General features: G+C 35.6%; 1 protein-coding gene across 2 annotated transcripts in view; it reads right to left on the bottom strand.

Moving 5' to 3' along the window:
* Positions 1-3,522: 3,522 nt before the first annotated feature.
* The window catches only part of LOC112055716 (uncharacterized), a 127,738-nt gene continuing 118,588 nt past the window's right edge, over positions 3,523-12,672 (bottom strand). For both annotated transcript variants that reach the window (XM_052886798.1, XM_024095903.2), the window contains exon 11: positions 3,523-12,394. In XM_052886798.1, coding sequence (XP_052742758.1) covers positions 7,734-12,394 — 4,661 coding nt within the window. In that variant the 3' untranslated portion in view covers positions 3,523-7,733. The remainder of the gene's footprint in view (positions 12,395-12,672) is intronic.

Genomic DNA, 12,672 nt, shown 5'->3' with positions numbered 1-12,672 from the left:
CCTTCGCGCAATAGCGTTCGTTTATGGCGTTTTTAAAGCAATTTAAGGAATCAAATATTAATTTGTTTAATGCATCTCTGTCTACGATTTAATGGGCTATCTTTAGTATAAAATATCATTGAAGTTAGGTCGTTAAAAAGCTTTTTAAAGACAATCGCAAAAAAGTCTTTATTTTGTAAAAAATAGTTTGTCTATTAGTAGGTCAGGCTCTCGGCCTATGCGCCAGGCGGTATCTGCCGTGCAAGTTGAAGATGGCCGCCATTACGGGGTTTTGGAGGGAAAACACATCCCCGATCACGCGACCATTTCTTTTGCCGAAGTCACGACAGGGAATAAGTAATTTACTGATGGAATTATTACTGTTATGTAATAAATAGTTCTTTAGATAAATATACGTAGGTACCTTCATAAGAATTTGTTCATCATCATCATCATTTCAGCAGATGGACGTCCACTGCTGGACATAAGCCTTTTGTGGAGACTTCCTGACGGTCCTGAGCTGCCTGGTACCTGCTGCTCTCTGCGACATGTCGGTCCACCTAGTACCACCCACCACATACAGTAGTAGTGATAGGGGGTCGACCAATACTGCCTTCTCTTGTGCGGGGTCGCCATTCCAGCACCTTGGCCCACGACTTTTGGCACTTCAGCTTTGCGGCTAATTGAATTAAGTCGGTAAGTTTGGGTCCTTATTGGATCTTCCTATTTCTGATTTGATCATACAAAATACATATACAAAATCTTTATTGTTTAGACCACAGATTAATCAATAATAGGCAAATAGAGCGTACGAAACATGACGGTGTCGTAGCCGCTCCAGATACAAAAATTCAAAAACGAATACATTTTCGAGTCAGTACGACACGACGCGTCGCATGAGTAACTTTCAATAATATTCAAGAAAAATGGCGTCTTATGTTTTTAAATATTTTAAAAACTGTTCACAAAAACTAGAAAAATAAGATGGAGTATTTTTACTGGTAATCGTTGTTAGTGTTAAACTTTGAAATACAAATTATGAAAAGAGTTTATCTATTCGGATGTCAAGGAGACGGGTGACGTGGTTTTTTTAATGGGTTTCACAGGCTTCACCACGCTGCTTGTCATTCTGTATGATCTTTATTCTGTGGTTTAGACATACAAAATTTTACAAATATGCAGAGATACTCCGACCATAGCTCGCTCCATAGCCCGCTGATTTATTTAATTTCCGTACTTTGAGGTACTGGTACTTTGAGATTCTGTATGTGTTTTGTAGCGACTAGCAAGTGTATAAATCAACCCCATAAACTCTCTGTTGCTCTGGTACTTTGTTTGCCGATATTGCTTTGGCTTGCCACGTAAAAGACTTTTTGAAGGTTTTTGAAGGTTAGGAAGGTAAGGTATTGCAACATTTATCTGTACCCCCATTATGTTACCATAGGTTTTTTCGATTGTCACAATGGAAGAAAAATAACCTATTAAAGTAAAAAGCCGACATAAGTAACGGGCTTTATTAAATTCGAAATTTACGAGTGCATAAGATTTATTTACGAATTTCAATTCCAAACACTAAACTTTCCAAGTCAACAAAAAGGCTCGGATAATAAATGCTACAACCAAACTATCAAATCACATCCATTCAAAATACGACGTAGCCCGGAGCCCGTAAAGCCGCAGTCAAGTCAAAGTCGAAAAGGGCACATAATGGAGTCACGCGAGATCTGTGCTAGGCACAGGTTCGTACCCGAGCTATGAAAATATACCTTCTGTTGTTACCTATTTGGAAATTTCTACTGTTTTCCATAATACCTACCTACTGAAAAAGAAAATCAGTCGAGTGAATTTGTTGACTTGGATTACTTAGTTTTTAACTTCTATACTAATATTATAAAGAGGAAAGCTTTGTATGTTTGTTTGTAATGAATAGGCTCAAAAACTACTGGCCCGATTTTAAAAATTTTTTACCATGCGCAAGCTACATTATCCACAAGTAACATAGGTTAAATTTTATTTTGGAATAAAATAAGGTTCCGTAAGATATTTGGGTTTTTCGGACACAAGGTGTAAATAATCAACCAGAAAAGTAACTTAGGTATTTTAGGGGTAGGGTAGGGGTAGGGTAGTGGTAGTGTAGGAGTAGTTGAAAGTTTACATCGAGTTTCAAGCGGACGAAGTCGCGGGCGTCCGATAGTCCTTATATAAGACATCTACTCGTACTAATACTGGCAGACACCCGTGACTTTCGTATGGAATTCAGTTTTTCACAAATCCCACGGGAACCATGGTCTTTCCCGGAATTAAAATGCCTGTATTAATCCAGAGTAAAATCTATTACCATTTCAAATTTCATCCAAATCGCTTCTATAGCCGCAGCGTAAATGCAAACATATGCACTTACATACAAACTTTCGCATTTATAATAATAGTGTGATTATATAGAGCAGTGATTCCCAAAGTGGTCTATATCGACCCCTAGGGGTCTATGACAATCTGCAAGGGGTCTACGTCAGCGAAAAAAAATTTCGGGGTCCATAAAATTAAAATGGGGGTCCACGATAGTGGACAAGGAATCAATATCAGGTAAGTAGGGGGTCTACCCCATACGGAAAAACATGGCAAGGCGTCTACGATACAAGTTTGGGGAACTCTGATATAGAGGAAAGATTTGTTTGTTTGTTTGCATTGAATAGGCTACACTACTGAACCGATTTGAGAAATTCTTTCACTGTTAGGAAGCTACACTAACCCCGGGTGATATATACTATAATTTATTCCCGTATTTCTACAGGAACGGGTACTACGCGGGTGAAACCGCGTGGCGTCTGCATTTATTACAATTTTGGCTCAACCAAAACTACTGACAAAGACTTTCTACCGCTAAGCGGTTCAGCATTTCGTACTACCGTACATAAGTATCACGAGGTCCTGGGTTTGAATTTGACGGCCTCCGAGGCGCAATGGTATGCGCGGTGGATTTACAAGACGGAGGTCCTGGGTTCGATCCCCGGCTGGGCAGATTGAGATTTTCTTAACTTGTCCAGGTCTGGCTGGTGGGAGGCTTCGGCCGTGGCTAGTTACCACCCTACCGGCAAAGACGTACCGCCAAGCGATTTAGCGTACCGGTACGATGCCGTGTAGAAACCGAAAGGGGTGTGGATTTTCATCCTCCTCTTACCATCAGGTGAGATTGTAGTCAAGGGCTAACTTGTAAAGAATAAAAAAAAAATCCTTAGCCTGGTAGGTCGGGCTCTTATGAGATATTAAATTTTCAGTTAAAATTTGAAAAAGAAAAGCAAGTGCCTTTCCCTTTCCATTGAAAAACAAGTTAACCCGTCGCTCCCGGTCATTATCATTAATTCATCTGATCGATAAAGGGTTAAATATTCTCAAGCCCACCAACCCGCATTTAAGCAGCGTGGTGTTTCTAAGCTCCATATTCCTTTCCTATAATGATGAAGTACTGTTATGGCCAATATGGAACCTCGAGCTCTTGTTATAAAGGTGACACTGAGAATTAAGGTGTAAATAAAAGAATGAGCGTAAGAAAAAATCGTTTTTATTATTATCAAAGTGTACCACGATATGGGCAATACGCAATTAATAATACTTAATACGAAACAACACTACGTCGCTCTACTAATGAGTTAAATTCACAACTTTCATTGTACGCTGTTGATTATTTTACTCTGGTGATTTTGTAAATAGAATAATAATATAGGATCCCATCCCTACTCGTATAGTCTGCGAATAAAATAATATAACTTCCCATCCCTAGACTATATTCGCTAATAGATGTCGCGCGGAAATAATCAATAGGTTTTACTTGAAAATAGAACGCGCAAACTCCGGTTCATCTTGTTATAGTACGCGGTATATAAGTTGAACTATGTATTTGGCGGATAAATCGTAGAAATCACATGTAGCTCTCGTTATAGTAGATGTGAGTAAAATCTATTTTCATTCAAAATTTCAGTACTTTGCTTCACTTAAGCGCAAAGTAGGAACAAACATATTTACTCACACACAAACTTTCGCCTATAGAATATTAGTGTGATAGTTCTGTTTCGATTTTTTCAGTGACTCTATAAAGTTTTGGTAAGGTTGCCTTCGCCTTACTAGAAAGTAAAGAAAGAAGGAAAATGTATATTTATTGTTACTTTATGCCACACACCACAATTATTTCAGAATAATACCCTGCGATATGTTGGATAACCAAGAAAAAAACATGAGATTGACTTAGGATCGACTGACAGACAACGACGGGCGACAGGGCCTATACAGCCTTTCGCCTATACAGGGCAAATTATTTGATAAAAAAAAATATTACTTGAGGGCGGGGCGGCGGAACTGCAAAGCCATAATAAAAACGAATGTTTGAACAAAGCTAAGTGACACATCGTCGATGTGCGGCGAGTAACCATAGCAACACGTTAACGCCATTACAATCGCGTACGAAATTTTGAACTATACTCCGCGCCACAAAACAAATCTTGTAGACGCGGCGCTAATATCTTAATGGCGCTGTTTATTTTAGTTCAGGTATTCGCCGCGAGACTTCTTTAGTGGCGCGGATTCTATTTGAATATCAAAGATATTCTTTTTTTTTTTTTCTGATTGTGTAAGTGCCGTAGGCTCCTTATGGGACCTCAGCGGCGTCACCGGGGGGTTTGGGCGAGCGCAGAAGCATCGCCTGATGGGGCCCGAAGGCAGAAGAAAGTAGTGGGCGGAACGACTCTCTAAGGGCGTCTCCTCTGAGACTCGGGCCTCGACTTAGAGGGCCGTTCGGGAAGGGTGTGTTGGCCTGAGTGTATCAGTCCGGGCGCCCCCGAGATCGTGAGTTAAAAAGCCCACGTCTGGGTGACGTCAGATATCGGGGACCTCGTCTTCGCCGGCGAAGACGCTGTGTAGCTTGTGTTTGTGTTGCCTGGGAAGCATTGTCGTTCGTTATGTCATCGTCAGGATCGTAAAGGAAAAGATATTCTGGGCACTGGGCATGTAATGGAGCACGCGTCTTATACTTTGGTTTATTATTTGAACCGCCACATATAACCGCCATTTTGGTCCAACTTACTTACCGGGATCTATACCTGTGTAATTTTCCCGTATTAATGAATTCTCACAAGTATTCATAAATTAAAGTTTTTTTCTCACTGTTATTTTATTTACAACTTCACCAGACCATAGACATTAGTTTGCACTTTTTAAGGCTTGATTACATTATGTACGTTATAATAACGATATTTAGTTTAAAAATAAAGACAATTTTGTACACGCTGTTCAACAAGGACTTCATGTTTTTTTTTTTAATTTACGTTTATTGAAGGACTTAAAAAGGTTAGAATACAGAAAAGAACTTCACTGTCCTATTTAACCATTAGATAAATTACTTATCTAAAATAAATTATTATCAAACAATGCGTACAAAATCGTACCTAATAATTTATTATGTAATAATATCATAAGGCCCGTTTTGGAATAATTAGAAAAATGTTTATAAAATATATTATTTGCGATTATTTATCAATTGATACAGGCCCTTACATATTCTGATTACAACTTCGATATAATGAGCCTAATAGAACGTGCGTAATATCTTGATACCAGAGGGCCTAGTGGCAGTTTGATACTGTTACTATCGCGTTAACGTTAACGCCAATTTCTAAGGAATTGGAACAGTCAAACATCTAGTAGCAGTACTGCACAACTGTTTAAATTCCATATAAATCCGTTTACGTCAACGCGATAGTAACAGTATAAAAATATTGAAAACTCCCACTAGGCACACTGAGTACCAAACCAAATACAAACATCATTCGAGCCAGTTGTCAAGTTAATTATAATCCTGTATTGAGTCAATAGTTGAGCTGTTCACTTTATGCAAATAAAAAGCACTGCTTTCCATACACAGATTAATCAATAATATACAGATGGAGCGTACGAAACGTTGTCGTAGCCGCTCCAAATATGAAATTCAAAAACGAATACATTCTCGAGTCAGTACGACACGACGCGTCGCAGCCGTAACTTGCAATATTATTCAAGAAAAATGGCGTCTTATGTTTTTAAATATTTTAAAACTGTTCACAAAAAGTAAAGAAAAATATCAAGTATTTTGTTATTGGTAATTATTGATTATTATATTAATTTACAATTACGTAAATGAATATTTGTTAGTTGTTGTTAGTGCTAAATTTTGAAATACAAATTATGAAAAAAGTTTGTATATGCAGTGGTCAAGAAGACGTGTGGCGTTTTTTTTTTTAAATGGGTTTCACCGGCTTCAATACGTTGCATGTAAAGACTTTGGTTACTCTGTGTTATTAATATAGAAAATCATTATCAAACAACGATTTCAAATGAGTGCTGAGTGAAGAAAATATAACTTTGACTTTGGCTCAACAGTATCGAGTTTGTAATAAGAATAACTAATTTTAAATATATATTAATTAATACACTTCCAATTTTAAGTTATTTTAATCTCAACGAGCGGAGTACGTATAGTGTTTGAGATGATTTTTTAAATAACGATAAGTATGTTAGTATAATTCTCCTAAAATTTTAGGTTTTTTTAATTAATAATGATGAACTTAATCAACTAACAGTCTCCACGAGTTAAGTAATTTAAGTATACTTTGTCTTCTGCTGCGATAAAATTAATTAAAAATTAAACATAAATTATTTTTTCGTTTTCAATGCAAATACTGATTCCCTTGGGAATATGCGGTTTCTAAATCGGTCGAATTATTCTAAGAGGTTGTAGTCGTGGCTAGTTATTATACCTATCAAAAAATTAAAAAAAAAAAAAAACGAAAAAAATATCTTTCAATTTGGCCATAAATGTAAAATACAAGTAAATATTGTACTATTATCATTATAAACATGGGTACTGAAATAGTACCTTTAATAGAATGAAGGTAGGTGGTTATATAAAAATAAAATCAGAACCACAATTGGCAGTGTTCGAAATAATCGGAATGTAGTCGAATATCCGACATTATATTTTTTTCATAATCAATCGCAAAACAAAACATAACCTAACTTCACTACTTTTTGGTGTTAGTATTCTAAGAGATAATACTTAAAAATTAAATTAAAATAAATACTTTGAAACTGCTTTCAAATTCCATTGCACGAAATAATATTTTATTTTTGGAAACATATTATATTAAAGGTTCAATGCTGCGTATCTTTCATGGCACTTTTAGATAAATACATAGCATAATAAGCAATAACAAATCTCTATATACAATGTGCGATTTGGTTATTTCATTACATTTTGTGCATAGTGATGTATTTATTATGTAACATAACGCCAAAATATCAATCTTGTCTATGGCACAAGACATCAAAGCTCAAGGAGGTTTGACAAAACATAAACATTATTTACATTTAAGTGCACACCTGTCCAATTCAATGCATTTGAATATAGCTGTATTTTCGTTGGTTGAAAATATAAAAAATTCTTTATCTTTTTTTTATTTTCTTTTCGATTTACGTCATCACTTCGCCTAGTTTCTTCACAGAGTGCATAAGTTGTTCATTTTCTTGCTATGGATGTTATCTATCCCTCTACTGTCTTTATCAGACGGCGTATGTTTTTGCATAAATTGGACGGATGTGTATAATAAACAATTAATTAACAATATATCCTTAGAAATTACGATTAAGTTCAGAAAGTTGGGATTTCAAAAAAGTGGAGTACAAAAACAGACGGAATAATTTCTAAATGCATCAGTAATCACTCAATAAGCTCATTGGAATTTATTGACAATCTGTTTCACCCAGCTTTCTTTAGGATCATTATCGTTAACAACGTCCGAATTTTGTTCACTATTTTTGTTTAAAACAACACTCTGTCTTGAAGTACTAGGCGAGAGGACACTTGGTTTAGTACTTCTGTCTTTGCTATTATTTTCACTAACACTCCTCTCGAATGTTGCTACTTTCGAAGTCACTGATTTGGGTTTAGGCAGCGGTTTCTTCTGAACAGCCTTGTTTATTTGGCCTTTAGTCATCTGCTCTATTTCCAGTCGCCTTTCTAATACAGATTTAGATGAGGACGGTTGTTCCGCTGAAGATCGTTTACTTTCTATAACAGTTTTTGTTTTCCTCGTTACAGAATCAAGGCTCGCTCTTTCGAAGCTGAGCCGTTTCATTTGTATATTCCCTTGAGGTTTCGGTTCTTCTTTTGCTAATTTACTTTCAGCTTTTTCGTTCTTGTCTCTTTTTGTTACCTTATCATCAACTTTATTAGTATCTCTTGGTGTAGCAGGTGTGGATTCTGACCTTGTATATGATGGCTTGTAATTGGTATTACGTTTTATTGTTCGCGTATTAACAGACTCTGATGAAGAAGATTGTTCAATGCTTTTAGTTAAGTTGTTATTACAAGTTACGATTTTGCTTTGGACTGTTGTAACTGTAGGAACACCCGTTAATTTAGGTTTTATTGGCACAGGTGGAGCTACTTTATGTTTTACAACCGGTTCTGTACTCTCATGTTTATCTTCTTTTTGATTTTTATTTCGACCTATTTGTTGATTTTTTAAAGCTGTTGTCACAATACGTGAATTGACGCTACTTTTCTCTGAAACACTTGTTGAAACAATCAGTTTTTTGCTTCTGAACGAAGATTCACGTTTAATACTTTCCACCCTAGTCATATGTTTAGTTACAGTTTTGTCTTTTTCACTCTGTTCACTCTGTGCATACTCAATGTCATCTTGATCAGAATAAACAGCTGAATCTCTAAACATGTCTTCATCTGTGATATGTTCTATCTTTTCAAAAGATCTTTCGTAAAAGCTCTCATCCGAGTTTTGTTTTTCTACACACTTTTCGGTCACTAGAGTTTGTTGTGTACTAGCCTTATTTTGGCTTTCATGATATGTACTTTCACTAGATGAAGTAACAAATGAGGAATTTGAAAATAAACTATCGGGCCTTAGGGCGTTTTTATTAATAAGTACGTTAACATTTTTAAGTGCATTTTTTTCATTAATCAAGGTTGTGGGATCTACATAGTCAGATTGAGCTATTCTAGCACCTAAATGCTTGCTACCTTGCATATAAACTGGCAGTTTGTTTAGGCTCTGATAAGAACTGCAATTAGATTTAGATGGCGAAGGAGTACTACTCATGGAACTCGTAATCATACTTACACTTTTATCATAGCTTGGTCGGTACAAGGTCGGCTTTTCATTGATGTTTTCACAACTTTGAGACAAAACTTCTAAATTATTTTTCTCCTTCTGACTCTCACATATTGTAGTGTGTTCACAAACACTTTTGCTTAAAGCATCACTATGAATAGAATATACCATAGTAGACGTTGTAGGACTGTTATCTGTAGATGTTATAACAACTTTTATATCGGTTTTTGCAATATTATTCTGACTATCACCGCCTTTTACCTTTGAAGATTCATGTTTACTTTGGTTGTCATCTGGCTGTTCATCACCAATAATACTTCTAAATCTCTGTAGCAAATTTTTCGAGTAACTTCGAGGATTTAATGCAGACCTTTTTTCACCGATAGGGCTTTTTAATTCAGTCTTTGAACCTTCGAAGCTTTGATCATTTGCATTTATTTCTAGATCTTCATTATTTTTCGGTGGCGTACGGCCTTTAAATCGACTAAGAACATTTTTTAATGAAAGTACGTTACTTGTTGGTTTATATATTTTATGTTCAGGGTGTATAACATCAACTAGTTTTGATTTTTCTTCACTTTGTTCAACTGTCAATGCTTCACAAGATGAAGTTGTGGAAATGTTTAAATTTACTTGAGATGTGCTTGTTGGATTTTCTTCCTTACTTGTATCTAAATCTACTTTTTCAAAATTGTTTTTATAACACCTGTCAATTTCTTCTTCTAATTCTAATGTTGACTTACTAATGTTTTGGGAAAATTCTTCATCTTTTGATTTTGAGCCCTTATTGAATTTCAGTATATCCCCTTCGCTCATGTAAGTTTCGACATCATCATAACTTATTTCGCTTTGATCGGAAGCTATTGTGAATGGTCGATCGACGCTCATGACTTTGCCATCTCTGTTCAGGTAAGTTTTGCTATTGCTGTTGGGTTTATATTTAAAAGTGCTTAAATTATTATCTTCCTGGCCACTCATTACTACTTGAAAACTTCTTGGCAAAGAACCGGATTTTCTATCTCTAGAAACGTTGAAATGCTCTTTTTGGCGACTTAACCATATTTCTGGAGTATTGGGACTCTGTTGTTCAGGACTCATAGGTAAATAGTCCGTTGGAAAAGTATTCGGCACTTCTTTTTTTCGTCGACACACTTCTATTAAATTGTCGTAAATATTTTCTTCGTTCGTTGCAGGTCCTTGATTTTCCATAGCAACATAGTAATCTGCAACATTTGTAGTTTGGTGAACTTTAGAAACCTTTTCTGGGGTTTTCACAGGCACATCATATACCCCATCTTCTAAGTTTTCTCGTCGTTTAACTTCATCAAAAGATAAATAGACATAATCTGACTCTGGCCCAATAATTCTTGTCGTTTCAGTGCTTACGATAGGGTTTTGAGGAGAAGATAACCGTTTGGGACGAGAAACATGTGTATTATGTTGTATTAATTTGCTTTTATTATTTAACTCATGTAAGCTACTATCGACTCTACTATTATCTATTCGCAGAGTTTCATAAATATGATCATCATCAGATCCATCGTCGACTTCACTTAGAACAGTTTGCTCTGGATCATTTGGTTCATTAATATTTAGCTCTATATTCTCTGATAATTGTCTAGTATATTTTGGTTTTAATTTAGTAAGTTCATTTTTGGCTAAAATCACTGTATCTGGGTTTGAATGCGATTTGAGAAGTCTCTGATGTCTTCTTTGTGCACTATTACGTAACTGTTGTTTTTTGAGTAGTTTTTGGAATTCTCTGTTCTCCAACAAAAGTTGAGATATTATTTGCTCTAACGGCTGTTCAATATCCTCGCAGCTTTCTTGAACTTCTACTTCTTCGTGCAACTTCTCAATTTCTTGTAATTTATCTTCTGTTTCAGTTCCTTCCGATATTACTTTTTGTTTATTTAAGAACTTTACTTTTTCTAGTTCATTCTTTTTGAATGAGTCTGTTTTTTCTATGAGTTTTTTGTAAGTTTCTTCATCAATATCCTCATCTTTGCTAATTGAGTCTGGAATATCTAAGCTTGGTTGGTTCTTTGATTTGTCGATATTTAGGCTGTCCGTAGATTCTGATATGTGCAATATATTTTCTGTGGAAACGTCAGTTGAAAAATCAGTATAAAATCGTGTTGTTGTATCTGATCCAAGACGCAGACCTTTCGCTCTATTTTTCTTTATTTTTGAGATTTTCTTTGGTATATTTTTTGTATTATACATCTTTATCTCTAAATTCGGTTTAAAGCCACTGTTGGTAATTTTTTTTCTACTGTCTAGTTCTGGATCAGATATAATAGATCCATCATTGGCTTTGGTTTTCTTAGTGATTTTATTAGAACCACAGTTTCGACATTCGAATTCTATTTTTTCACTACCTTTACTTTCTGTTCTTTCACTATCACTATCTTGAGATTTCTTGGCTATTATAACGGTATTCTGCAAACCTGGTTCTGATTTTCTTCTCCAAGTACCAATTTTGGATAATTTTGATCTCTGGGGATCGTCCTTTGATTTTGATCGTAAAGTATCAGTTCTGTGCTTTTCAATACTACATCTAGATTTTCTCATTGTATTTTCTCTACGTAACGTTCCCGTTGCCTCAACCACTGCAATGTTTTCTTTGATTTTAGAGCATTTAAGACAAGTTTTTGGAATATTTTTAACGCTAGTCATGGAAGTGTTAGTATCTGACAAGTCTTCTTTACTTTTACTGTCTGTGTAACTAACAATATTGTCAGTCGAATGATAGCCCCGAGTTTTGTTTAAAGATCCGCTGAATTCTTTTGTGACACTCTCTTGAGAAGATTTGAAATCGGAACATTTACATGACTTTTTCCTTTCAATTTGTTCTGTGCTTCCAGAGTCTATATAATGTAGTGCTCTATCGCATTCGGCACATCTATCTCTTGATTCATTATCAGTGTTTTTACAACTACATTTCTCATCTTTGATTTTGTCTTTAGTGACTTCAGTTTCACAATCTGAACACAGATCTATGTAACACACATCACATGTATAATCTATGCCCTTTTCTGCGGAATACTGAGAACAGTCACATTCCTGATTATCGTCTCTAGAACTGTTTATCGGATACTTTCTGTTAACTTTTTTTAGTCTCCCTCTGATGCCATTTTCGAATGATTTTCTTCTTTCTCTCTCTAGTTTCCGTTTCTCGAGGTACTCTGGGGCAGACAATTGTTTTCTCATTGATGCTTGAGTTATTAGATTATGAGATTTTTCAGCGAGGATATCATCTGCAACCAAAAACGAACAATCAGTTTCATAACGTAACAAGTAATGTGTACTAGTGGTCACCCAGTGGAAAATCGATCTTTAATTAAAAAAAACCTATATTTCAATTAACGGTATTGTCAACGTTGACATTAAATAAATCACTAACAATACACACAGTCATACATTGTGCGTGTATGTGTGAGTGAAAGGTACAAAAACGTTGTATTTTAACGCTTATATTAGCTTCACTTGTAACTATGTATGTAAGAAAATCAAATCTTGGAATCTTAATTAGACC

This window comes from Bicyclus anynana, chromosome 18 (assembly GCF_947172395.1).
Source record: "Bicyclus anynana chromosome 18, ilBicAnyn1.1, whole genome shotgun sequence".
NCBI classification, from domain to species: Eukaryota; Metazoa; Arthropoda; class Insecta; order Lepidoptera; family Nymphalidae; genus Bicyclus; species Bicyclus anynana.
The sequence above is the reverse complement of the archived record's forward strand: the minus strand, read 5'-3'. Positions and strand labels throughout refer to the sequence as shown.